Below are 27662 nucleotides of genomic sequence, written 5' to 3'. Positions count from 1 at the left end.
CCTACTTCCTGCTGTGAGTTGCGGGTCAGACAGGCAGGACTTAAGGTGGATCTTCATGTAAAACACTTCTACTATCACCGGCGTTTGCCATTTCATCTGTTTTAAAAACAACAAAAAAGATTTATAGCGAGCAGAATTGGGGAGCGTCTGGACGAACATGGCCACGGATATAACAAAAGGTTTGCAGCAAGTGTCTGTCGGTAAGAATGAAAATGAAAGCTAATGTTAGCTCGCCAGTTAGCTTCTGATGACATGTGTGAGGAGAAATTGCATCATCTATACTTCATCACGCTTATTCCATCTTTTCACTCAATTATGTTAAATTTGTGATTTCGTGCTGTCAAATTATTGTTTTTACTAATATACAGTGACTGATAGGATGAAAGACGTGTAGCCAAATGTCCTATAATGACAGCTGTCTGTCACGTCACATTACAATGCTTACTAAAGGGTCATGACTTGATTAATTGCGCACTTAAAATGTTATCTAATGTAAAGTCACTTTTACTTAGTCTGATAGAAAATGTCATTATTTTGATACCTATATTGTATTACATACAGCTGGGTGTGCCATATGTCCATCTGATTACCATAAAAGTACCACTGATAGTCACACACACACTAGGTGTGGTGAAATTATTCTCTGCATTTGACCCATCACCCTTGATCACCCCCTGTGAGGGGAGCAGTGAGCAGCAGCGGTGGCCACGCCCGGGAATCATTTTTGGTGATTTAACCCCCAATTCCAACCCTTGATGCTGAGTGCCAAGCAGGGAGGTAATGGGTCCCATTTTTATAGTATGGTATGGTATAGTTTGGTTTGGCCCTAGTGTGTGTATGTGAGTGTGAATGTTGTATGTCTATCTGTGTTGGCCCTGTGATGAGGTGGCGACTTGTCCCGGGTGTACCCCGCCTTCAATGTTTATTTATATATCAATCAATGTTTATTTATACAACCCTAAATAACGAGTGTCTCAAAGGGCTGCACAAGCCACATTGACATCCTCGGTTCGGATCCCACATCAGGGCAAGGAAAAACTCAACCCAATGGGACAATGAGAAACCTTGGAGAGGACCGCAGATGTGGGTGACCCCCTCGCCCCTCTCTCTAGGGGAGACCAGATGAAATGGACGTCGAGTGGATCTAGCATAATATTGTGAAAGTCCAGTCCATAGTGGATCTAACGTAATAGTGAGAGTCCAGTCCATAGTGGATCTAACATAATAGTGTGAGAGTCCAGTCCATAGTGGATCTAACATAATAGTGAGAGTCCTGTCCATAGTGGATCTAACATAATATTGTGAGAGTCCAGTCCATAGTGGATCTAACATAACAGTGAGAGTCCAGTCCATAGTGGATCTAACATAATAGTGAGAGTCCAGTCCATAGTGGATCTAACATAATAGCGAGAGTCCAGTCCATAGTGGATCTAACATAATAGCGAAAGTCCAGTCCATAGTGGATCTAACATAATAGCGAGAGTCCAGTCCATAGTGGATCTAACATAATAGTGAGAGTCCAGTCCATAGTGGATCTAACATAATAGCGAGAGTCCAATCCATAGTGGATCTAACATAATAGCGAGAGTCCAGTCCATAGTGGATCTAACATAATAGTGAGAGTCCAGTCCATAATGGATCTAACATAATAGCGAGAGTCCAGTCCATAGTGGATCTAACATAATAGGGAGAGTCCAGTCCATAGTAGATCTAACATAATAGCGAGAGTCCAGTCCATAGTGGATCTAACATAATAGCGAGAGTCCAGTCCATAGTGGATCTAACATAATAGCGAGAGTCCAGTCCATAGTGGATCTAACATAATAGCGAGAGTCCAGTCCATAGTGGATCTAACATAATAGCGAGAGTCCAGTCCATAGTGGATCTAACATAATAGTGAGAGTCCAGTCCATAGTGGATCTTACATAATAGCGAGAGTCCAGTCCATAGTGGATCTAACATAATAGCGAGAGTCCGGTCCATAGTGGATCTAACTTAATAGCGAGAGTCCAGTCCATAGTGGATCTAACATAATAGCGAGAGTCCGGTCCATAGTGGATCTAACTTAATAGCGAGAGTCCAGTCCATAGTGGGGCCAGCAGGAGACCATCCCGAGCGGAGACGGGTCAGCAGCGCAGAGATGTCCCCAACCGATGCACAGGCGAGCGGTCCACCCCGGGTCCCGACTCTGGACAGCCAGCACTTCATCCATGGCCACCGAACCTGTGTCCCGCCCCCTCCACTAGCGAGAGGGGGTTAGAAAAGAAAAGAAACGGCAGATCAACTGGTCTAAAAAGGGGGTCTATTTAAAGGCTAGAGTATACAAATGAGTTTTAAGATGGGACTTAAATGCTTCTACTGAGGTAGCATCTCTAACTGTTACCGGGAGGGCATTCCAGAGTACTGGAGCCCCAATAGAAAACGCTCTATAGCCCGCAGACTTTTTTTGGGCTCTGGGAATCACTAATAATCTTTAAACGCAGATTTCTTGCCGAGACATATGGTACAATACAATCGGCAAGATAGGCAGGAGCTAGACCGTGTAGTATTTTATACGTAAGTAGTAAAACCTTAAAGTCACATCTTAAGTGCACAGGAAGCCAGTGCAGGTGAGCCAGTATAAGTATATATATATATATATGTATATAAAGGTATATACATTATAGGCGTAATATGATCAAACTTTCTTGTTCTTGTCAAAAGTCTAGCAGCCGCATTTTGTACCAACTGTAATCTTTTAATGGTAGACATAGGGAGACCCGAAAATAATACGTTACAGTAATCGAAACGAGACGTAACGAACGCATGAATAATGATCTCAGCGTCGCTAGTGGACAAAATGGAACGCATTTTAGCGATATTACGGAGATGAAAGAAGGCCGTTTTAGTAACACTCTTAATGTGTGACTCAAACGAGAGAGTTGGGTGGAAGATAACACCCAGATTCTTTACCGAGTCGCCTTGTGCAATTGTTTGGTTGTCAAATGTTAAGGTGGTATTAATAAATAGGTGTCCGTGTCTAGCAGGAATTCCGCTCGAATGCAGCTGAGATAGGCTCCAGCACCCCCCGCTACCCCAAAAGGGACAAGCAGTAGAAAAATGGATGGTATGGTATGACTCGGCCGGGGTTTTAACTCCCAACCTACCGATCTCAGGGCGGACACTCTAACCCAGGGGTGTCCAAAGTGCGGCCCGGGGGCCATTTGCGGCCCGCAGCTAATTGTTTACCGGCCCGCCACACATTCTGCAAAAATTGCAAAATTGATAATATTGCAAAAATTTTAAAAAACATTTAAAAAAAGTGGAATGAGGTGAAATCTAACAAGAAAAAGTTGCAATGTTGACACAAAGCTGCCATGCAGGCTGTTTTTTTCTTTTGTCTTTTTAATTTTTTTGCCATTGCTAAAAAAAAAAAAAAAAAATTCTAAAAATCTATGTTATAATGAATTATTACTTAAAAATATCACTTTAAAATGTTTTATGTGGAAAAAATATTGCATATATTTTGTGGTTGCCTTAAAAAAACATCGAAGTTTTATTTGACAAAAGAGCATAATACAAACAAAATAATACCGTAATTTCCGGACTATAAGCCGCACCTGACTATAAGCCGCACCAGCTAAATTTAGGGGAAAATACAGATTGCTCCATATATAAGCCGCACCCGAGTATACGCCGCAGGGTTTTGATGTGTTATTACCGTAGTATATAGGGGTTCCTGCTACCACGGAGGGGATTGTTGGGACAGAGGTGACTGTTTGGGAACGCAAAGCGTCCCATTTATTAACTATAAATCTTTCAATCATTCAATCAAACTTTCACATCTTTGACATGGCGAACAGCATTCGTGCAGAGTACAAATAATACAACGGTGCAAAGTAATACAAAGTGCTCGCCTGTACGTTATCAAAATAACCAGCCCACCGGTATATGAGAAGTCAGTCTTTAATCATTGTGTCATCGTCTTCCTCCTGCGTACTAAAACCACCGAAATCCTCTTCGTCGGTGTCGGAGAAGAACAGGCCGTAAATAAGCCGCACCCTTGTATAAGCCGCAGGGACCAGAACGAGGGGAAAAAGTAGCGGCTTATAGTCCGGAAATTACGGTAGTCTAAACGTAAAATCGACAGATATATCTGAAGTTGATCTCGTAATTTAAGTGTTAAAAGTAAAAAAAAATTGTCAATTTGTCAAGGGAAAGCCTGCGATTCCCGAATAGGCTGAACAGTTAGAAATTGGAACGGTTTGAATCGGATGAAAAATGTGGTAAGTAGAGTGCGCCAAAATCTGGAGAAGAAGAAGAATAAATAGATGAATTTTGGTGTAGAAAACCAATATGTGGGAATGCTTTGGAGCATTCACACAATTAGGCTCAAGTCAAATCACTCGCTCGGGTTACGCATTCTTTTTAACTGAGTTGTTAGTTTTATTGCAGCTAAATGCAGCGCTTTACATACACATGTTAACTTACTGTTAGATTTCCAACTCTATTTACCATGAATTGATTAACGTGAACCCCGACTTAAACAAGTTGAAAAACTTATTCGGGTGTTACCATTTAGTGGTCAATTGTATGGAATATGTACTGTACTGTGCAATCTACTAATACAAGTTTCAATCAATTTCAATCAATCAATCAATCTAGGATCAGTGTGTATAAATGGGGTGTTGTTTGGTGGCATACGAAGCTGTTCAACTAACAACTCTGGGGCTAAATCCAGCCTGGGAATGAAACCAGACCCCCCCCCCCCCCCCAGTTCACGTAAAGACTTATACTTGAAATGTTTGCAGCAAATTCCTTAAAACACAGGAGCATTCATGTTGCATAGAGGAATTTAAAGGCCTACTGAAAGCCACTACTACCGACCACGCAGTCTGATAGTTTATATATCAATGAGGAAATCTTAACATTGCAACACATGCCAATACGGCCGGGTTAATTTATAAAGTGCAATTTTAAATTTCCCGCTAAACTTCCGGTTGGAAACGTCTTTGGATGATGACGAATGCGCGTGACGTCACGACGGCAACGGCAGTATTCGTACCCAATGTGTCACCATGCAAACTGCTCTGTTTTCATCGAACAATTCCACAGTATTCTGGACATCTGTGTTGGTGAATCTTTTGCAATTTGTTTAATGAACAATGGAGATTGCAAAGAAGAAAGTTGTAGGTGGGATCGGTGTATTAGCGGCTGGCTGTAGCAACACAACAATGAGGACTTACTTGGATAGCAGACGCGCTAGCCGATGCTAGCCGCCAACCGCATCTGTGATCAGGTGAAGTCCTTCGTCGCGCCGTCGATCGCTGGAACGCAGGTGAGCACGGGTGTTGATGAGCAGATGAGGGCTGGCTGGCGTAGGTGGAGCGCTAATGTTTTTATCATAGCTCTGTGAGGTCCGGTTGCTAAGTTGCTAAGTTAGCTTCAGCGTCGTTAGCAACAGCATTGTTAAGCTTTGCCAGGCTGAGAATTATTAACCGTGTAGTTACATGTCCATGGTTTAATAGTATTGTTGATCTTCTGTCTATCCTTCCAGTCAGGGATGTATTTATTTTGTTTCTATCTGCATTTGAGCCAGATGCTATCACGTTAGCTCCGTAGCTAAAGAGCTTCGTCGATGTATTGTCGTGGAGATAAAAGTTACTGTGAATGTCCATTTCGCGTTCTCGACTCTCATTTTCAAGAGGATATAGTATCCGAGGTGGTTTAAAATACAAATCCGTGATCCACAATAGAAAAAGGAGAGAGTGTGGAATCCAATGAGACCTTGTACCTAAGTTACGGTCAGAGCGAAAAAAGATACACCCTGCATTGCCTCTCTAGTCCTTCACTCTAACGTTCCTCATCCACGAATCTTTCATCCTCGCTCAAATTAATGGGGTAATCGTCGCTTTCTCGGTCCAAATCTCTCTCGCTCCATTGTAAACAACGGGGAATTGTGAGGAATCCTTCCTCCTGTGACGTCACGCTACTTCCGGTATAGGCAAGGCTTTTTTTTATCAGCGACCAAAAGTTGCGAACTTTATCGTCGTTGTTCTATACTAAATCCTTTCAGCAAAAATATGGCAATATCGCGAAATGATCAAGTATGACACATAGAATGGATCTGCTATCCCCGTTTAAATAAAAAAAATTCATTTCAGTAGGGCTTTAGACCATTGTGAACACATTGGCAGATCTTTGCATTGACATTTTAACCTCAGAAAAATGTTATGTATTGTAAAACAAGGCTATTTTTACTCTGAAAAAAGAAACAAATGTCCACTACATGGAAGGCTCTTTCTCAAAATATGAATAATAGTGAAAGGAGAAGTCCGGCCACCCGGTCCTTAGCTTTCTGGAAATGTGGTCCCTAGAAGAATTTAGTTGAATAGTCCTGGCATAAAGTGTTTCACTTTTAAGTTGGCAAACTGGTTTGAGTCAAGTCCGAAGGAGATTTCAAACCGACGCTTCCGACGCCAAGTAAACAAAGAATAACAGCTCCAAAAAATGGTTTGAGGCCAGCAGAAACATGACTAATTATTTAATGTTCAGTCTCAATTGCAGGTGGCTATTATGAGTGGTCCCACTGTACAACAACTGTCTCCAACATCTTAATAAACATCCCACAAAATGACCTATTTCTAATTTCAGTACATCTTATTGTAAACACCCTCAAATAAAAACAAAATTCCGCTGAGCGCTTGTGTTGAAATCATCGTGTCATGTGTTCCTCAGTTGAGCTGTACGCGTCAGACAAATGTGGCAACGACCAGGATGGAGATGGCTCCCAGCAGAAACCCTTCAAGACTCCTCTCAAGGTCAGTGGTCATGTCATGGAGTTCTTCTGTTGAGGACCTTAAAATTCAAGGAGACCTAAGAGCTGGGAGGAACGCGATTTGTTTTCAGACAGTGGGACTTGTTTGTATTTAGAAACCATTTGATGTAATCAAATGTTGCCGTCTTAAACTGTACAGACAATATTTTAACATAATTAACTGTCATTATATCTAAATCCATAACAATATACACTACCGTTCAAAAGTTTGGGGTCACCCAAACAATTTTGTGGAATAGCCTTCATTTCTAAGAACAAGAATAGACTGTCGAGTTTCAGATGAATGTTCTCTTTTTCTGGCCATTTTGAGCGTTTAATTGACCCCACAAATGTGATGCTCCAGAAACTCAATCTGCTCAAAGGAAGGTCAGTTTTGTAGCTTCTGTAACGAGCTAAACTGTTTTCAGATGTGTGAACATGATTGCACAAGGGTTTTCTAATCATCAATTAGCCTTCTGAGCCAATGAGCAAACACATTGTACCATTAGAACACTGGAATGATAGTTGCTGGAAATGGGCCTCTATACACCTATGTAGATATTGCACCAAAAACCAGACATTTGCAGCTAGAATAGTCATTTACCACATTAGCAATGTATAGAGTGTATTTCTTTAAAGTTAAGACTAGTTTAAAGTTATCTTCATTGAAAAGTACAGTGCTTTTCCTTCAAAAATAAGGACATTTCAATGTGACCCCAAACTTTTGAACGGTAGTGTATATTTTTTCTACAAAACCCAAAACCAGTGAAGATGGCACATTGTATTCTGTTTTTATTTACGAATTACACAATGATTTGCAAATCCTTTTCAACTTATATTCAATTAAATAGACTGCAAAGACAAGATATTTAATGTTCGAACTGCGAAACATCTTTTTTTTTTTGCAAATAATCATTAACCTAGAATTTAATGGCAACAACACATTGCAAAAAAGTTGTCACAGGGGCGTTTTTACCACTGTATTACATGGCCTTTCCTTTTAACAACACTCAGTAAACGTTTGGGAACTGAGGAGACCAATTTTTGAAGTGGAATTCTTTCCCATTCTTGCTTGATGTACAGCTTAAGTTGTTCAACAGTCCGGGGTCTCCGTTGTGGTATTTTATGCTTCATAATGCGCCACACATTTTCAATGGCAGACAGGTCCGGACTACGTTTCTGGGTGTGGTTGATAAATGGCTTTGGCTTTGCATAGTAGAGTTTTAACTTGCACCTACAGATGTAGCGACGAACTGTAGTTACTGACAGTGGTTTTCTGAAGTGTTCCTGAGCCCATGTGGTGATATCCTTTACACACTGATGTCGCTTTTTGATGCTGTACCACCTGAGGGATCCAAGGTCACGGGCTTTCAATGCTGCATGCAGTGATTTCTCCAGATTCTCTGAATCTTTTGATGATATTACGGGCCTTAGATGGTGAAATCCCTAAATTCCTTGCAATAGCTCGTTGAGAAATGTTCTTCTTAAACTGTTCGACAATTTGCTCACACATTTGTTCACAAAGTGGTGACCCTCGCCCCATCCTTGTTTGTGAATGACTGACCATTTCATGGAAGCTGCTTTTATACTTAATCATGGTACCAACAGTCCATCTTAGATGAGCTCGGGCCTAGCGAAGCCGCCAGCGTTTCTGGGTGTTGTTGATAAATGGCTGTGGCTTTGCATAGTAGAGTTTTAACTTGCACTTACAGATGTAGCGGCCGACTGTAGTTACTGACAGTGGTTTTCTTAAGTGTTCCTGAGCCCATGTGGTGATATCCTTTACACACTGATGTGGCTTTTTGATGCCTGAGGGATCCAACGTGCGTAATATCATAGCTTACGTGCAGTGTTTTTTTCCAGATTTTCTGAACCTTTTGATGATATTACGAACCGTAGAGGGTGAAATCTCTAAATTCTTTGCAATAGCTGGTTGAGAAATGATATTCTTAAACAATTTGCTCAGGCATTTGTTGACAAAGTGGTGACCCTCGCCCCATCCTTGTATGTGAATGACTGAGCATTTCATGGAAGCTGCTTTCATACTTAATCATGGCACCCACCTGTTCCCAATTAGTCTGTTCACCTGTGGGATGTTCCAAATAAGTGTTTGATGAGCATTCCTCAACTTTCTCAGCCTTTTTTGCCACTTTTGCCAGCTTTTTTGAAACATGTTGCAGACATCTAATTTCAAATGAGCTAATATTTGCAAAAAATAACAAAGTTTTCCAGTTCAAACGTTAAGTATCTTGTCTTTGCAGTCTATTCAGTTGAAAATAAGTTGAAAAGGATTTGCAAATCATTGTATTCTGTTTTTATTTATTATTTACACAATGTGCCAACTTCACTGGTTTTGGGTTTTGTAATAGCAGTACATGTGAGTGACATTTGTATTTGTGTTTCTGATCCAACCCTTGCAGGCTCTGCTGTTCATCGGTAAAGAACCATTCCCTACCATCTATGTAGACTCACAGAAAGAGGATGAGGTTAGTGGGACATTTTTTTGCTTCCCCCAATATTTTTTACTGTCATTTCTTCCTCCTATTCAATGTATTGTTAATGGCACAATACTTCTTGTTTGTTATTTTGCACTGCTACCAACTGTTTTGTATTTTTAATTGGATTAATCACGCGGTTCCTGAGGATTCAATTTTGATTAATCATGATTGAATATCATCCATTTTTGATATAAATTAATGGTGTTTTATTTAGTTTCAGCAAAGAAACGCTAGAAAGAAATGAATAAGATGCAATTAACTTTTTAATTAAAACCTTTACATAGTGCTGTCAAAAATAACAAGTTAACTAATGTGATTAATCACAAAAAATATCTCATTAATCATGTATGTACACCGATTAATCGCACAAATGATCTTGACTGTACATCAGGGGTGGGCAATTAATTTTTACCGGGGGCCGCATGAGCAACCTGAGCACTGCTGGGGGGCCACACTGACAATATTTCAATTAAATTTTGCTCAAATTATTTTTGATATACCGTAAGATAGATAATAATAATAATAATAATATTTTCATTTAACCTAACTTATCTTTATACAAAAGCAGATGGCTTTTGATGGTTTTATTTTTAACACTTTCTTACACAACACTTCCTGATGTATATTACAATACAAAAATTTCAATTTCTGTCACTTTATCCTGCATCCTCTTTGTTGTAAAACCTTTATTTAACCAGATAAGAAAACATTGTGAACGTAGCACGCCTGTAAGGTGATTGGCGAAGAAGGAGGAAGCATTGCTGTTGCGGAAATGAGGAGTGAGGATTGGTTTTCCTTTTGGAAAGAACGAGATAAGTTGAGCTGTGTTAGTATAGCATGCTCAATAAAAGTTTAAAAAGTGCATCAGACTTGGTGTGCACTTCTTCTGGACGCTACAATTGATGTCAGAAGTGGGATGAAATGCCTCCCAGTTCGCCTTGCCATCAAACCTGGGAGTCTTCATTGAGGGCGGAATTCCCCCCGTGGCAAGCAGCGTGGCTGCACCTGTAAACACTCTCTCTCTTTCTCTCTCTCTCTCTCTCTCTCTCTCTCTCTCTCTCTTTGCGGCGAGCTCCTCACGTGGCACGTACCTCCCGATGACGTAGCACACAAACAGTGCAGTATGCGCAAAGTTTTACTTCTGCCACCAATTGTAGCGTCCAGAAGAAGTGCACATCAAGTCTGACGCTCTTTTTAAACTTTTATTGAGCAAGCTATACTAACACAGCTCAACATATCTCGTTCCTTCCACACGCACGTCTCCTCACTCCTCATTTACGCAACTCAAGAAGACAACATCTACTTCAGCAGGTCGTTACACTATATTCTTTAAACACAGCAACATGTGTACCACAAATAAGCACACAGCTTTACCTTTACTTGTCTTGTTGAAAACACGCCATTCGTCATCAACTTTTCTCTTTTTAGTCGCTGTGCGCCTTCCCTCACAGGACATACGCACAATAACACTTTTCAAAATAAAAGCAGCACAGTTGTATTGCACGCACGACAAAGATGTTTTTTTAAATTTATTTTGTAATTTGAGATTGCCGCTGCGCGCACGAGCATACGTCCACACGGAAGTAATACAAATAACGCTTTTCAAAACAAAAGCAGCACCGTTGTATTGCACACTCGAAATAGATGCTTTTTAAAATTTATTTTGTAATTTATAATTGGCCTCACGCGGGCCGGACAGGGACGTACAAAGGGCCGGATACGGCCCGCGGGCCGCACAATGCCCAGGTCTGCTGTACATGCTTCTTTCTGACAATACAATTGCATGTATGTCAAAATATTGGGTTCTTTTTTAAATTAGTTTAAATTATGTAAGTGAGTTAAAACCTGTGATTAATCATGAATAATCCAAATAGATTTTTTTTTTTTAAATACAAATTTGACGCACGTCCTTTAACATCTAGTTCATGTTATTACAAAAAAGATATTTTTTCTATCTGCATTAATGCATTAATGTTTACAGTCCTAGTTTTAGGTAATCTACACAACATGTCAAGATTTTAGTTTCAGGTTGTAAGTGCCATGTACTTTTTGAAAATAGACAACATTAAAAAATGTGATACCTGTAATAGATATAGGTAAGATTTAGTTCTGTTTTCTTGTATTCCTGTATATCTTTGTGTTTATTAGCGCTGGGCAGTGATTTCCAAGACGCAAATGAAGAATGCAAAGAAGGCTTTTGCCCGAGAGCAAGCCAAGAACGAGTCCAAGGACAAAAAGGAGGTTTGTTTCTCGCAGGCTCCTTCAAAATTGCCTGTCACAATACCTCAAATGTGTGCACTAGTGTTTTTTATTTCTTTATTTGTTTCATATTGTTCTACAGGCAGAAGACAATGAGAGGAGAGAGAAGAACCTGGAAGACGCCAAGAAAATTGTTATTGAAAAGGACGCCAGTTTGCCCGACCCGGAAACGGTTTGTTTTTCATAATAAGCCTTGTAGCAAAAACCAAGATATACACTTTTATACACAGATCTTGCATTTATGGGATGTTGGTTTTTTTCATTGTGTTTCAACTGACTGCCGCAGTGGGGCTAATTGTGTGGCGTCTATTTCTTAAGAAGTAAAAAATGTCCTCTAAAACTTAATTTTAAATGTGTTTGTGCAGGTTAAAATTAATCTTCTTGAAACAAAAAGGGGGCAGCGAGTCAAAGTCTTTGGATGGATTCATCGCCTAAGGAGGCAAGGTGAGGAGACTGAAAGTCAGATGTGGCTGTTGTATTAAATAGTCTTGGTCATTTTACAAATATCTGTAACTTGACTGTGTTGGTCTGCAGGAAAGAATTTGATGTTTATCGTGCTGAGAGATGGAACCGGTTTTCTCCAGTGTGTGCTGTCTGATAAACTGGTAAGTATTTTTCCAATGTTAATTGTTTTGTCTAGTGTCTCGTAAGGATATTTTTTGTGGCTATTAGTAGTGATTATTTTAGTGTCACATGGTCATGAATGTTTTGATGATTTATTTATTAGAACTGTTCTACAATTATCAATATTATTATTATAGTTTTTTTTAGTTTGTAGAATTTTGAATAAATGTAGGATTAATTTATTTTTAATTGATCAATGTTTCTTTTTTTTAAAATATAATTTAATCAATTTAATCAACTTCACAACATTTAGTTGTAAATTAATTTAGGATTACTTCATGTGTAATTAATTCATTTATTTAAAACAGTTTTATTGCATTTATTCATTAAATGATTCTTTGGATTTATTTTAATGTGACAAGACCAAGCCTTGTTAACTTCTCATGTTAGTGGACATGATTGACTGCAGCTGAGAGTTGCTTTTTGGCAGCATAAAATGTTTGACCACACTCACTGGAATTGTCCAAGAAACTCTAGAAAATAGGGGGCAGATTGACCCTGCTAAAATGTCTAGTTTGACCGCATGGACCACCATCGAAATAAATTATATATATATAATATATTATATATCGCATAGGCCTACTTTGATGGCAAGCCAAAGCCAACAGTAAAATTACCGCCATATTTCGTTCAGCATAACTCCATGTTGCATCCAACCTGACGCACTGCATTCTCTTCCATGGACGCACATTACCAACCGCAATTATACTTACTAATGTTGGAACCCATTTCCTCAGTGTATCAGCATATTGTAAATGAAATAGGCACTGACACTACCCATATCCACATAGGTTTCATTTGTCGAAAATATATTTTTCCCTGTCAGTTGGATGACACCATTGGCGTTGTTAGGCCTATTTTAGGGGGGCTCAAGCCCCCCTAAAATATATATATATATATATATTTTTTTTAACAAATACATGCTGACATATTCATTATAAAGTGGCCCGAATATGAGTTTAAATAAATAATCATATAACCTGTCATTATTCACTCAGTTTCCCCTCACTTCATAGTGTAAGGTAGAGAGCCCCTTTAGTGCGTCGGTATCCAATCCATTCCACTTGTTCATATAGAAAATGCCCACATCACTAAAAATCCAGTCCGCATTTTCTCTGCGACCTTGCTTGCGGTCCTGCAGGTGTACGAAGCACATTAGCACACAGCACTGCAGAACAAGAACCTTGTGTCTGCAATTGTAAATAATTTAGTTTTTAAGTTTTGTGTTTCTTGTAGAATCTATATAAAGTAATATACATTAGCCTATTGTTAAAATAATGAAAACAACATCATTAAATATATTTGTTTTATTGTATTGTTACATTAATAGCTGTTGTATTATTATAGGATGGCTTGTTAAACATTTCATAGGATTTTCAGAGGGTGGAAAAACCAAGACATTTCATATAAAATGTAAAATGAATAAATACATAAAAACAAAAAGAAAAAAAATGGTTAAAAGCCATCGTCCCGGGGAGCATTTAATTTCGTCCCGTGCATTTTTTTTACCGTCCCCGGGACGACGGGACTACGTTAATCTCAAGCCCTGGAAGTTACATTTTATTGTTTGCATTATTTGTTACAGCATTGCACTTTGAAGATGGTCCCTCAGCTCTTTGACAGCTTTGGCTCTTTTTCAGATCAGCAGACTAAGTCTTTCTTATTTACAGTATATATAAGTGTTTCTCATTTCTATTCAGACTTCCATATATATTTAATTTCCTTAACGGCTTGCCATAATATATATATATAAATATATTATATACAAGCCAAATTATCCCGATCCAGATATTACTTTAATTCAAGTAATTAAGTAATATTTCCAGGGCTTGAATTTACAACCCTTTTAGTCACATATGTGCCCAAAATGTAATCTGTGCAACTTCAAAATATTTGGGAACAAACAATTATTGTATTGTGAGTAAAAGTTGTGGCATTACGACGGCGTGGCGAAGTTGGTAGAGTGGCCGTGCCAGCAATCGGACGGTTGTTGGTTACTGGGGTTCAATCCCCACCTTCTACCATCCTAGTCACGTCCGTTGTGTCCTTGGGCAAGACACTTCACCCTTGCTCCTGATGGGTGCTGGTAGCGCCTTGCATGGCAGCTCCCTCCATCAGTTTGTGAATGTGTGTGTGAATGGGTGAATGTGGAAATACTGTCAAAGCGCTTTGAGTACCTTGAAGGTAGAAAAGCGCTATACAAGTATAACCCATTTATCATTTATTTATCATTAGCTTTTATGTTGTGAATGAATAACATAGAGGCTAATGCCATGACTTTCATTGTGTTTCAGTGTATCTTGAAGGATCATGCAAGTAATTGTTTCTTGTTGATGCTGTAAACAAAATGTCACTGTGCAAACCCATGTTTGTTGTTGTACTGAACACAGATTGAAAATAAACCCACTGAAATAATAATAATAATAACAATGAATAATTTCTAAGTATTTGTTAGCCGTTTGTGAAGTTTTGTGCTCGTGCGCTACGTTCGCTCGCATCCTGTGCATCTCCTGGGGGGCTAAGCCCCCCCTGTCCTTAAAAGCTAGTGACACCCCTGGATGACACATCGACATACAGGCTAACGGGCATATATTTCCCCAGTTAACCTATGTGTCATTGACCGCATTACACTAGGAGCTAAGCACCATCACACTAAGCATTCTTTGCACGAACATACTAGCTTTGTTAGACAAGATCATAGACTGTATTGGACAATATAGTTTACACACAAAATGTCCATTTCCATTTATTACGAGTAATAAGAAAACATAAATGCCTGACTTACCTATCAAGGAGGAAATTAGCAAGTTTGGCGTCGGAACAAAAGATCTTCTCTGCCTTGAATCGTCTCCATCTTTCAAAAGCATCCTCGATACAAATCCTCATTTTGTTCCTGGCTTTGTCATAAATAAGTTGAGAATCGTAACGTGACCTTTTAGATTTACTAAGTTCTGACATGTTTAGTAACTTTACCAGTGGCAGTAGCGAGACGAATAGGGCGGTGCGTAACTGGCAACCTTAATGTGACACACTCACGCACTTTCTAATTGGTCAAATGGTAGAGGGCGGGACATCGAAATGAAAACAATAATGCAAATGTAGCTTACCACCACCAAGTGTGAATGTGGAGTGAAGAGCTTTGAGTGTCTATAAAAGCACCAAATCATTATTTAAACATAATATATATATATAATACATTAAACTGTGTCAAACATTGGATTGTCTTGTGTTTTGATTTGCATTTTGATATCACACAGTATACTTTTTTAAAAATCAGTTTTAAATTACAAAAAAAAAGTGTAGTCAATTTAAACCTTTTTTTTTTTCTTTGAAGTTATATGTGAGGTTGAATTATGAACATACTAACTAGTCTTGTTCCTGTCTCCAGTGCCAGTGCTACAATGGCTTGGTGTTGTCCACTGAGAGCACTGTAGCCCTGTATGGGACTGTAACACCTGTTCCTGAAGGAAAACAGGTAAACACACTGCATTGCTTTCACACAAGAAAGGGAACATATTTATATTCATTAAAATATGTGCAGATTGGGCAACATCCACACAAACATGTATTTGAACATTTCATGAATCTTCAAATAATTCAAAATACCTGTGCATGTGTAAAGTCAGATTAGCGGTTGGTACTAAAGTGCATATTACTGAGTGTTGACATTTATGAAAATTAGTTTTGATGTTCAAAAGAAACACACAAAGGATGTTTTTTCGGGGGCTAACATTTTGTCTCCCAGGCGCCAGGGGGCCACGAGCTCCACTGCGACTTCTGGGAGCTGATTGGCTTGGCACCGGCGGGCGGGGCCGACAACCTTCTGAACGAAGAGTCCGACGTGGACGTCCAACTGAACAACCGACACATGCTGATCAGAGGAGAGAACGTCTCCAAGATCCTCAAAGTGCGCTCCGTGGTCACGCAGTGCTTCAGGGACCATTTCTTCGACCGCGGATACTACGAGGTGAAGTCAAGTCAGGTCATCACTTTCGCAAAAAGGACAAAAGAAGTAGTACAAGCAATTTGATTGTTTTGCTGTGCAGGTTACTCCTCCAACTTTGGTGCAGACTCAGGTGGAGGGCGGATCCACACTGTTTAACTTCAACTATTTTGGCGAGCAGGCGTACCTGACACAGTCCTCCCAGCTTTACTTGGAGACATGCATACCTGCACTGGGCGACAGCTTCTGCGTCGCTCAGTCATACAGAGCCGAGCAGTCCCGCACCCGCAGACACCTTTCTGAGTGAGCTAGCTTTTCACCTCTTGAGAGACCAATGAAACTGGTTTGCATTAACATTAAAACGTTGAAAAAGTAACCTAGAAACACAAAGCCAGAATATAAAATACTGTGACCAAAATACCAATATTGCACATTACCTATTTCAGTGTTTTTCAACCATTGATAGAGTCTGGTGTGCCGTGGAAGATTATCTAATTTCACCTATTTGGGTTAAAAATATATTTTTGCAAACCAGTAATTACAGTCTGAAAATGATGTGTTGTTGTTGAGTGGTCGGTGCTGTCTAGAGCTCGGCAGAGTAACTGTGTAATACTCTTCCATATCAGTAGGTGGCAGCCGGTAGCTAACAGCTTTGTAGATGTCGGAAATAGCGGGAGGCAGGGTGCAGGTAAAAAAAAGGTGTCTAATGCTTAAACCAAAAATAAAGAAAAGGTGAGTGCCCCTAAGAAAAGGCATTGAAGCTTAGGGAAGGCTATGCAGAACAAAACTAAGACTGAACTGGCTACAAAGTAAACAAAAACAGAATGCTGGACGACAGCAAAGACTTACTGTGGAGCAAAGACAATGTACATCCGAACATGACATGACAATCGACAATGTCCCCACAAAGGAGGATTAAAAATAACTGAAATATTCTTAATTGCTAAAACAAAGTACCGTATTTTTCGGACTATAAGTCGCAATTTTTTATTGTTTGGTCGGGGGTGCGACTTACACTCAGGAGAGACTTATGTGTGAAATTATTAACACATTAATGTAAAATATCAAATAATATTATTTAGCTCATTCACGTAAGAGACTAGACGTATAAGATTTCATGGGATTTAGCGATTAGGAGTGACAGATTGTTTGGTAAACGTATAGCATGTTCTATATGTTATAGTTATTTGAATGACTCTTACCATAATATGTTACGTTAACATACCAGGCACGTTCTCAGTTGGTTATTTATGCCTTATATAACGTACACTTATTCAGCCTGTTGTTCACTATTCTTTATTTTAAATTGCCTTTCAAATGTCTATTCTTGGTGTTGGGTTTTATCAAATAAATTTCCACCAAAAATGCGACTTATACTCCAGTGCGACTTATATATGTTTTTTCCTTCTTTATTATGCATTTTCGGGCGGAGCGACTTATACTCCGAAAAATACGGTAGATGCGGGAAATATCGCTCAAAGGAAGACATGAAACTGCTATAGGAAAATACCAACAAAACAGGAAAAAGGCCAGCAAAATAGGAGTGCAAGACAAGAAGTAAAACACTACAAACAGGAAAACACCAAAAAACTCAAAATAAGTCAGGGTGTGATGTGACAGGTGGTGACAGTACACCTACTTTGAGACAAGAGCTATTGTGATACATGCTTGGTTATGGTTTGAATTCATATCCAACAATTGCGAGAACGACTTTTTACTGTCAATATCGACTGCTGAGTTTCCTTTTTTAATGTTTTCTGCTGGTGGTGTGCCTCCGGATTTTTTCAATAAAAAAAATGTGCCATTGCTCAAAAAAGGTTGAAAAACACTGGCCTATTTTATGTATTTCCCATGCAGGTACACTCACATTGAGGCCGAGTGTCCCTTCATAACCTTTGAGGATCTTCTAGACAGACTGGAGGACTTGGTTTGTGACGTTGTGGACCGAGTTCTGAAATCTCCTGCCGCCCAACTGCTCTATGACGTCAACCCGGTACCACACAAGAGCTGCAACTTTTCTGTTTTAATTTTTGCGTGTAATTGTATTTTAATTTTATTTGATGCAATTTTCAGAACTTCAAACCCCCCAAGAAACCATTCAAGAGGATGAACTACTCGGAAGCCATTGAGTGGCTCAAAGAACACGACGTCAAGAAGGACGACGGCACCTACTACGAGTTTGGAGAGGTAAAACGATTATGCTTCGTTTGAATATCTTAACCTTTTAGCACCTGTTTTCATAAAGATATTGTTTCCTATTTACGTCACTACACATGTTATACATCATTGAAAAGCTTACTTTGCTTTTGCTCTATACAAATCCAAGATACAATTAAAACACAAGTGTAAATATAGTAAAATAGTCCACACAAAGCCTTACATTCATAAAATCACACTAACGGCTGCTGCACAAGTATATAATGGTTGTCATAAATGCATGTTTTACACATTGTGGATTGTAAAGTTGGTTACTATTGATAAATTAGCTCTTAAAGCAGCTTTGAACGATGAGCTTTTGATTGACACCTGCCTCGAACCAATAGAAAACGGTTTACCTACCGGTAATTTCCTTCAGGACAATTGTAATAGCTTCCATACACCAAAAGGTACCAACCCAAATTCTAACATACATAGCTCAGACCAATTACCGTATTTTTCGGAGTATAAACCGCTCCGGAGTATAAGTCGCACCGGCCGAAAATGCATAATAAAGAAGGAAAAAAACATATATGAGTCGCACTGGAGTATAAGTCGCATTTTTGGGGGAAATTTATTTAATAAAACCCAACACCAAGAATAGACATTTGAAAGGCAATTTAAAATAAATAAAGAATAGTGAACAACAGGCTGAATAAGTGTACGTTATATGAGGCATAAATGCAGAGGACACATTTCACCACATCTAGTGTGTGTGTGACAATCATTGGTACTTTAATCTTTAATCTTAAAATAACCAACTGAGAATGTGCCTGGTATGTTAACGTAACATATTATGGTAAGAGTCATTCAAATAACTATAACATATAGAACATGCTATACGTTTACCAAACAATCCGTCACTTCTAATCGCTAAATCCCATGAAATCTTATACGTCTAGTCTCTTACGTGAATGAGCTGAATAATATTATTTGATATTTTACGGTAATGTGTTAATAATTTCACACATAAGTCGCTCCTGAGTATAAATCGCACCCCCGGCCAAACTATGAAAAAAACTGCGACTTATAGTCCAAAAAATACGGTACTTGGAATTTTCATGATCATTGGCACATTGAATATGGAATTCTGAAAACATAAATATGCTCCTTCATAGGTGGGCTTTTGGCATAATACCATCAGAAGTCATGCGTAACCAAAACATTGACACTGATTTAAAGTTGTATTCTGTTTTCATTATGCAACTAATCATGACAGAAGTGTGTCGAAAGACAAGATACGACAGACAGGGTTTCCCCTAGACTGCCAAGATACCTGTGGTTGTGGTTATGAGCGTGGTCAAATGACGTCTTCGAATAATTTTCTTTATCTGCTATGAAGATATGATTTTTTTTAACCAGTGTTTTTTTTTTTTACAATTGACTCTTTTTAGTTTTATCCTGCTTCAAATGTGTAATGTATAATCTAGGATTTAGTGATACTATTGGATTAAAGTGGAGGATTGAGATATTGTCTTGCTGGATGGTTTCTCTTTATTATTTTACAGTTGTGTCTTGTATGTATAGGTACATCTTAATACATTCCAATGTCTTTAAAAAGTTGTATTTATATCAGCAAAGTCAATTAAAAAAATGAAACTATTATATTCTATAGATTCACAACACACTTAAGTAGAGATGTCCGATAATATCGGACTGCCGATATTATCGGCCAATAAATGCTTTAAAATGTAATATCGGAAATTATCGGTATCAGTTTCAAAAAGTAAAATTTATGACTTTTTAAAACGCCGCTGTACGGAGTGGTACACGGATGTAGGGAGAAGTACAGAGCAGTTGTGTCTCCCAGTCTTGCCAAACCTCCCGATTTTGCCGGGAGACTCCCGAATTTCAGTGCTCCTCCCGAAAATCTCCCGGGGCAACCATTCTCCCGAATTTCTCCCGATTTCCACCCAGACAACAATATTGGGGGCGTGCCTTAAAGGCACTGCCTTTGCGTGCCGGCCCAATCACATAATATTTACGGCTTTTCACTCACACAAGTGAATGCAATTCATACTTGGTCAACAGCCATACAGGTCACACTGAGGGTGACCGTATAAACAACTTTAACACTGTTACAAATATGCGCCACACTGTGAACCCACACCAAACAAGAATGACAAACACATTTCGGGAGAACATCCGCACCGTAACACAACATAAACACAACAGAACAAATACCCGGAACCCCTTGCAGCACTAACTCTTCCGGGACGCTACAATATACACCCCCTGCTACACCCCCCCAACCCCGCCCACCTCAGCCTCCTCATGACTTCAATAATAAATACGGCAGTGCCATGTTGGCATTTTTTTCCATAACTTGAGTTGAGCTATACCGCCCCATCTATTGATGGGGCGGTATAGCTCGGTTGGTAGAGCGGCCGTGCCAGCAACTTGAGGGTTGCAGGTTCGATCCCCGCTTCCGCCATCCTAGTCACTGCCGTTGTGTCCTTGGGCAAGACACTTTACCCACCTGCTCCCAGTGCCACCCACACTGGTTTGAATGTAACTTAGATATTGGGTTTCACTATGTAAAGCGCTTTGAGTCACTTGAGAAAAAGCGCTATATAAATGTAATTCACTTCACTTCACTTTATTTTGGAAAACCTTGTTACATTGTTTAATGCATCCAGAGGGGCATCACAACAAAATTAGGCATAATAATTTGTTAATTCCACAACTGTATATATCGGTATCGGTAATTAAGAGTTGGACAATATCGGAATATCGGATATTGGGCAAAAGGCCATTAAGGGACATCTCTACACTTAAGTGATTTTTTTTTTTTTTACATGTTCTTGATTTCTGAATAATTTTGATAATTATAAAACCTCCAAATTCAGAATCTGATAAAAATGTAAACATTGTCAAAGTTAAATATTGAAAACTACTGGTTTTCACACTAATTAAAAAATAGACCGCAAAAACGTATTGATTGTCTTTGCCTGAATGTGTTACCTTCATGGCTTTCTGATCATCTTTACTTTCTGTTTGTGCGTCTCTCTCAGGACATCCCCGAGGCCCCGGAGAGGCTGATGACCGACGCCTTCAATGAAACCATTCTGCTTTGTCGTTTCCCTGCTGAGATCAAATCCTTTTACATGCAGCGCTGCACTGAAGACAGACGCCTCACGGAGTCGGTATGTACTTCTAAATCCATTTGCTGTATTGGTATATACTGTAGCAAGGCACCTGTTTCTCTTTAGATTTAATTAGTTTGTACAATAAAATATAATCAATAGGTCTGTCAAAGGTAACTTAACTTTAACTTTAACTGACCATCTGTCTTTAAGCACAGTTTCCCCTGACTTCCTCTTTTCTTGGCCACGAGTCACGTTGCCTTAGAGGGTCATTCCTCGGCTATGTATTTTCTTTCCCCTATTTCAGTCCTAAGTACTTTTCTTTGATCATACTAGGATAATACACATGTTCCTCACTTGATTAACCTGTTTTACCACACTTTATTAATATGATTACCATATACGATTAACTATGTTGTGTTTACAATCATTAATTACACTCTGGAATATATAACTGATTATATATCTGGGCCCTTCGGTTGTGCCGTGCATAGGGGGTTATAGGTGTTAGGACCCAAGGGTTTCTACTAAACTCAACACACGTTAACTATAAATTCCTCTATTGGCACAAATTTTTTTTATCGCGCGATTAACACGCATGCCTCCCTTTTGACCCTCGGACGATTCTGTAGTGTGAGGAAGTCTAATGGGGTCCACTGCTTCCAGTCAATGTTGAGCTACAGGCAGGGAAATAGCAAGCAGAAATGCAAAAAGAAAAGGTAACAATATGGAAATCCGATATCCCAAAGCCATGACAAGTCGTTCTCCCGCCAATACAAAACCATTTTATCTTCAATCGCCGTGAGAAGACATCACTGGAGCGAATGCAGGCTGGCGTGCAGAGAGGAGGAGTACACTGCAAATAGTCAGTGTTCAAAAACAGGAAAAAAACAGACAAAAAATTGTGGTATTTTATTTGAACTAAGCAACATTATCTGCCAATAGAACAAGAAAATTTGGCTTGTCAAGACTTTACAAAACAAGTAAAATTAGCTAACCTCAATGAACCCAAAAATACCTTAAAATAAGTATATTCTCACTAATAACAAGTGCACTTTTCTTGGTAGAAAAAAAAATTACACCTTTTTTCTCAATATGTTGAAAATTATTCTTAAATGAAGTAAATGCTAGTGCCATTATCTTGACATAATGATATGCGCTCGGCATTACATTTCTTGAAACCAGCAAACTTATACTAAAAACTAGTTTATTTTTCTTAATGGAAGGCAACAAGGCAACCGCTTGTTACTCTCTGGGTCTCCTAGCCGCTCAGGCAAATCATATGGTCTAAAAATTGATTTTTCCATCGATAACTTGACATCATCGCGCCAAGTGCGTGCTCTTTCAGTCAATTAGTGCGCATATATACAGCCCGGCCCCCGGCCAACATTGTAATTTTGAAGAATTTATCTGACTGTGCATGGACTATTTCTGTTCAAAATTGTTAGAAATGTCACACGTTAAATGTTTAAATATTAACTGTCAGTTTGCTGTACTGTGCCAACTGTACTACTATATGAGTACGTATTTTCTTTTGTTTCATTGAAAAAAAAACTGCAAAGTCCATTTGGCTGTCATCTGTTTTAATTATGAGACACAATTGTGTCAAAGTCAGGATTTTTTATTCATGCTGGAAATAAGAAATTATTACTTTAAAAAAGTAGTTTTATACTTGTGAGTGTTGATGACACAGCTTTGCAACAGTTGATATTCTAGTTTCAAGCATGTTTTACTCAATATAGGTCATAAAATCTCAGCAATAAGTTGTAATATCTTACTGAGATCATTTAGGACCAAAACCCTTAAAACAAGTAAAACACTAACATAAAATCTGCTTAGTGAGAAGAATTATCTTATCAGACAGAAAATAAGCAAATATCACCCTTATTTGAGATATTTAATCTTACTTAGATTTGTTTTTGCAGTGTACATTACGGTTAAATGCATTAATAACATAACATGTAGATGGTTACTGTAACTGCTTTAGTAGGATGGAGTAAAAGCTCAACAGAGCGGAAAGTCAGAGACAAACAATAGGCAGGAAATCTTTATAATTATTTAGTCTTGTCGCCAAAACATGTCAAGACACCTTTCGCAAACCAATCACAGTTCTGGCTTCACTTTTAAAGCCCTACGCATCACATCCGCCACAGTAACAAAAAAAAATGCATTTCATTACGATCATGCTTTAATTGTCAGATATGTTTTGATGTAATCTGTGATATTTCTACCTACATATATGTTAGTGTATCAGTTGAGTATTATACTCTAGAGGAGGACATTTTGAGGCAGATTTAGAAAAATAACATGCTGTGATTGATAGGTCTTTATTTACAGAATGTTTATCATTATTGATAAATAGAGAAGGTTAAGACATTGTCATGCAGCAAAAAAAAAAAAGATTGACTTGTACAACATGTAATGTACAGAAGATCCGAAGCATTTATTCAGGGGGAAATGTCACTTTTTACATTACCAAACATCTTTGACGATGAAACAATGATCGTAACAATCCACATTTTGTGTTATTAATGCGTGAAACTGGTATCTAAACATGAACGAGTAGCTCCTCCTCTAAATGCTAGTGCTCCTACAGCAGGAATACAAGTTATGTATTCTTTCAAAATACAAAATCTGGGTTTTTGCCCCTCGGCCATCAGGCACATGAACAATTTTTTTAGATCTTTAAGATCGAAACTGAAACTGATTATGATGTGATTATGCACATCATATTCACTGCACATTATGATGTGCAGTGATGTTGTCAAATGACCGTAAGTCTTGAACTATACAAAGTATTTTGATGGTTGGAATCTGCGCTTTTGCATGATATACTAGTTACTATGTTAATCTAATTAGTTACTATGGTAATCTATGTCACAGCAGCTAGTTACTATGGTAATCTAATTAGTTACTATGGTAATCTAATGAGTTACTATGGTAATCTAAGTCACAGCAGCTCAGACGAGGCACCAAGCAGTGTGGGTGGGGAGCGTTTCCACAGTGTGTTTCCAGAGTGGCCAGCCTGAAATGCGGGTGTCAGGCACTATTGCGGGAGGAGATTTTTACAGCAAATTTCTAAAGCTTAGTGATCAGATATATCAGATTGTAGGTGGGTTTTTTTTTTTTTACCCTTCACGTTCATATTTTGCTGTGTTTGTTGCATTTTTGTTGCGTTTCGCTTGATTGTAAAATATGTCGAATGAGAGGGGGTGTGACGTTCATATGCTGTCAATATTCAGTGTTTTATCGGTCGTAGTTAATATATAGACACATTTTTTTTCTCAAAATTTGGCCCCTGGAGTCAAAATAATTGCCCAGGCAACTGTGTGACCTAAAACCAGGTAATGGATATCAAATTAAAAAACAAACTAAACAAAAAGTATGATAAATTGAGTGACAACTCGTTAGCGTGCGTACAAATTGTAAATGCTAACAATTCCTCGCATATGTTTGAATAAAACATTTGTTATACTATTCAAAAATAGAAAATGGCGTAAGGCTTTTATTTGTTTGCTGCTGTTAAATATGCAGGATGCTTTCTGGAAATGTGCTGCATCATTAATGTAGTACTATTGGGAAATGTCAGCACCGTTTCACAGTGCCAACATTTACCTGTCTGTCTTGTTCAGTGTAAAATGATCGCATAACCTCTTATTAGTCTTCTTTAAGCCCTTTGTTCTCTTTCCCTCTTGTCGTCGTTTTTTTGTGACCTCAACACTCGCTATTGTTCCTTCCACATGCATACACATACAGTACAGGACACACCTTCTCATTCAATGCGTTTTTTTAATTTTCATGACTATGAAAGCTTTGTTTTAGCAATCAAGAACATTTAAGTTGTTGCTATCTTTTTTTGTGTGGACATTGTTGATCGTCATGTCATGTTCGGATGTACTTTGGGGACGCCGTCTCTGCTCCACAGTAAGTCTTTGCTGTCGTCCAGCATTCTGTTTTTGTTTACTTTGTCGCCAGTTCAGTTTTAGTTTAGTTCTGCATAGCCTTCCCTAAGCCTCAATGCCTTTTCTTAGGGGCACTCACGTTTTTGTTTATTTTTGGTTTAAGCATTAGACACCTTTTTACCTGCATATTGTAATCACGACAAACCATCGTCGTCTCACACGACGTGTTCCCGACATCTACAAAGCAATTAGCTACCGGCTGCCACCTACTTATATGGCAGAGTATTACACGGTTACTCTGCCGAGCTCTAGACAGCACAGACACTCAACAACGGCACTTTATTTGCGGATTATAATGACCGGTTTGCAAAAAATATTTTTAACCCAAATAGGTGAAACAACATAATCTCCCACGGCACACCCGACTCTATCCCTGGTTGAAAAACACTGCCATACAGGACATAATTTGGGGCACATTTTGGTAAAAAAAAACCTAGAGATTGCCGATATCCGATATTCTGATATTGTCCAACTCTTAATTACCGATTCCGATATCAACCGATACCGATATATACAGTCGTGTAATTAACACATTATTATGCCTAATATTTTTCTGATGCCCCGCTGGATGCATTAAACAATGTAACAAGGTTTTCCAAAATAAGAGAACAACTTCAACTCAAATTATGGAAAAAAAGTGCCAACATGGCACTGCCATATTTATTTTATTATTATTTTAACATGCCTCAAAACAGCAGCTTGAAATTTGGGATATGCTCTCCCTGAGATAATCCTGATACCCACTACAACTATGGGAAATACTATACTTTGACTTTCACAAAGTCTAAGTCTAAGAAAGTGCATTATTCTTTTTTTTTTTTTTCAAACATGCCTCAAAACAACAGCTACAAAAACAATGAAGGCACACAGCTTCAGTCCGGAGTACACTAGAGTAATAAAGTAGACAATAACATAGTCCTCCTTTAGTGCAAGACTGCCTGGTATACTGTATAACAAGAAATTATAAACGGGGCTCAATCTGCCCTGCTCTAACGTATTTGTATGAGTGCTGCAAGCTAGTGGTGAGTGCTTGAAGTGGCCTACCAGTCAGCCATCCATCCATCCATCCATCCATCCATTTTCTACCGCTTGTCCCTTTGGGCGGAGTCTTTAAGCAACAACTGTGCGGTACTACTTTTTTTCGGTGTTTGCTTTTCATCCATCTTTCGCTTGTATTCATCGTGTATCTCCTTATTTTTCTTGAAGAGGTGGGAGATGAAATTGCTCGTATTAAAGGAAGACGTCTTGGTTCCTCCTCGCATAACCAACTTTTTGCAGTCATTGCAAATTGCCAGTTTTTTATCCGTCAGACACACTTTAAAATAATCCCAAATCATAGACATGGTGTCGTTAGTCAGTCACCGAGCGAGCTCGCTTGTTAGCCACGGCTACAGCACCGGCAACAACACACTCTTGTTGTTGTTATGCTGCGCTCGCGGCGGTTTGATGAGGTCATCAAGCGTCGCCAGTAAACCTCCCATGCTGCAGTCGTCAACTCCTGTGTTGTGCGTGGGAGAGAGGGGAGGGGCTGCTGACTGGGTTTATATCCGTGTTTTACCGGATATGTACCGCTCCGTACAACGGCGTTTTAAAAAGTCATTAATTTTACTTTTTGAAACCGATACCGATAATTTCCGATATCACATTTTAAAGCATTTATCTCTAAAAAAAACAAAGAATGTTTGAACAACTTTGCGTGTACAGGTTGACGTTTTGATGCCAAATGTGGGCGAGATAGTGGGAGGCTCCATGCGTATATGGGATTCTGAGGAGCTGCTAGAAGGCTACAAGAGGGAGGGCATCGACCCCACCCCATACTACTGGTACACCGATCAGGTAACGGGTTGCCTTTTTGCACCATTTTCTTATTGAATACTGTGAAAAGTCGGAAGAAAACCATTTATTGACCACCGTGTTTGTGCCATCCAGAGAAAGTACGGCACGTGTCCTCACGGCGGCTACGGTCTGGGCCTGGAGCGCTTCCTCACCTGGCTGTTGAACAGACATCACATCCGAGACGTCTGCCTTTACCCGCGATTCATCCAACGCTGCCGACCCTGAACACGCCGCATGTGGCGCCAACATGTGAGCTACGCTGTCGAATCACGTGCTGCACAATTAAATGTTTGTCCCATGTCTTTTTATTTTCCTCCTCAAAATGTCTCAATTGGAAAAAACACTCAATTACCGATCATGTTGTGCACATTTACCCTTCCTGACTTCAGCTCAATCTAATCATGCCCGCTCTCGCTCTGCGCCTGATCATTCAGCAGTAACTTGATCGTGAAGTAATGAACC

At 39.1% G+C, this 27662-nt stretch overlaps 1 protein-coding gene across 2 annotated transcripts; it reads left to right on the top strand.

Moving 5' to 3' along the window:
* Positions 1-27508, top strand: nars1 (asparaginyl-tRNA synthetase 1). 2 transcript variants are annotated; one of them, XM_062032134.1, is made up of 15 exons: positions 1-179; positions 6718-6800; positions 9217-9282; positions 11443-11535; positions 11636-11725; positions 11919-11997; positions 12088-12158; positions 15566-15652; positions 15923-16144; positions 16224-16423; positions 17978-18113; positions 18194-18307; positions 21331-21462; positions 27069-27200; positions 27294-27508. In XM_062032134.1, the coding sequence occupies exons 1-15, from the start codon at positions 158-160 to the stop codon at positions 27423-27425; spliced, it is 1659 nt and encodes a 552-aa protein (XP_061888118.1). In that variant the 5' UTR covers positions 1-157; the 3' UTR covers positions 27426-27508. The 2 variants fall into 2 exon arrangements, with proteins under 2 accessions (XP_061888118.1, XP_061888117.1); XM_062032133.1 differs by having other exon boundaries at positions 1-200.
* The last annotated feature ends 154 nt before the right edge of the window (positions 27509-27662 follow it).

The sequence above is a fragment of the Entelurus aequoreus genome, linkage group LG21, assembly GCF_033978785.1.
Source record: "Entelurus aequoreus isolate RoL-2023_Sb linkage group LG21, RoL_Eaeq_v1.1, whole genome shotgun sequence".
In the NCBI taxonomy this organism is placed as follows: Eukaryota; Metazoa; Chordata; class Actinopteri; order Syngnathiformes; family Syngnathidae; genus Entelurus; species Entelurus aequoreus.
The sequence above is the reverse complement of the archived record's forward strand: the minus strand, read 5'-3'. Positions and strand labels throughout refer to the sequence as shown.

Coding starts and splice junctions, on each gene's coding strand:
- nars1 (XM_062032133.1), top strand. CDS start 158: ATGGCCACGGATATAACAAAAGGTTTGCAGCAAGTGTCTGTCG. Junction 12,159..15,565: donor GTGTGCTGTCTGATAAACTG/GTAAGTATTTTT, acceptor TCCTGTCTCCAG/TGCCAGTGCTACAATGGCTT. Junction 27,201..27,293: donor ACTACTGGTACACCGATCAG/GTAACGGGTTGC, acceptor TGTGCCATCCAG/AGAAAGTACGGCACGTGTCC.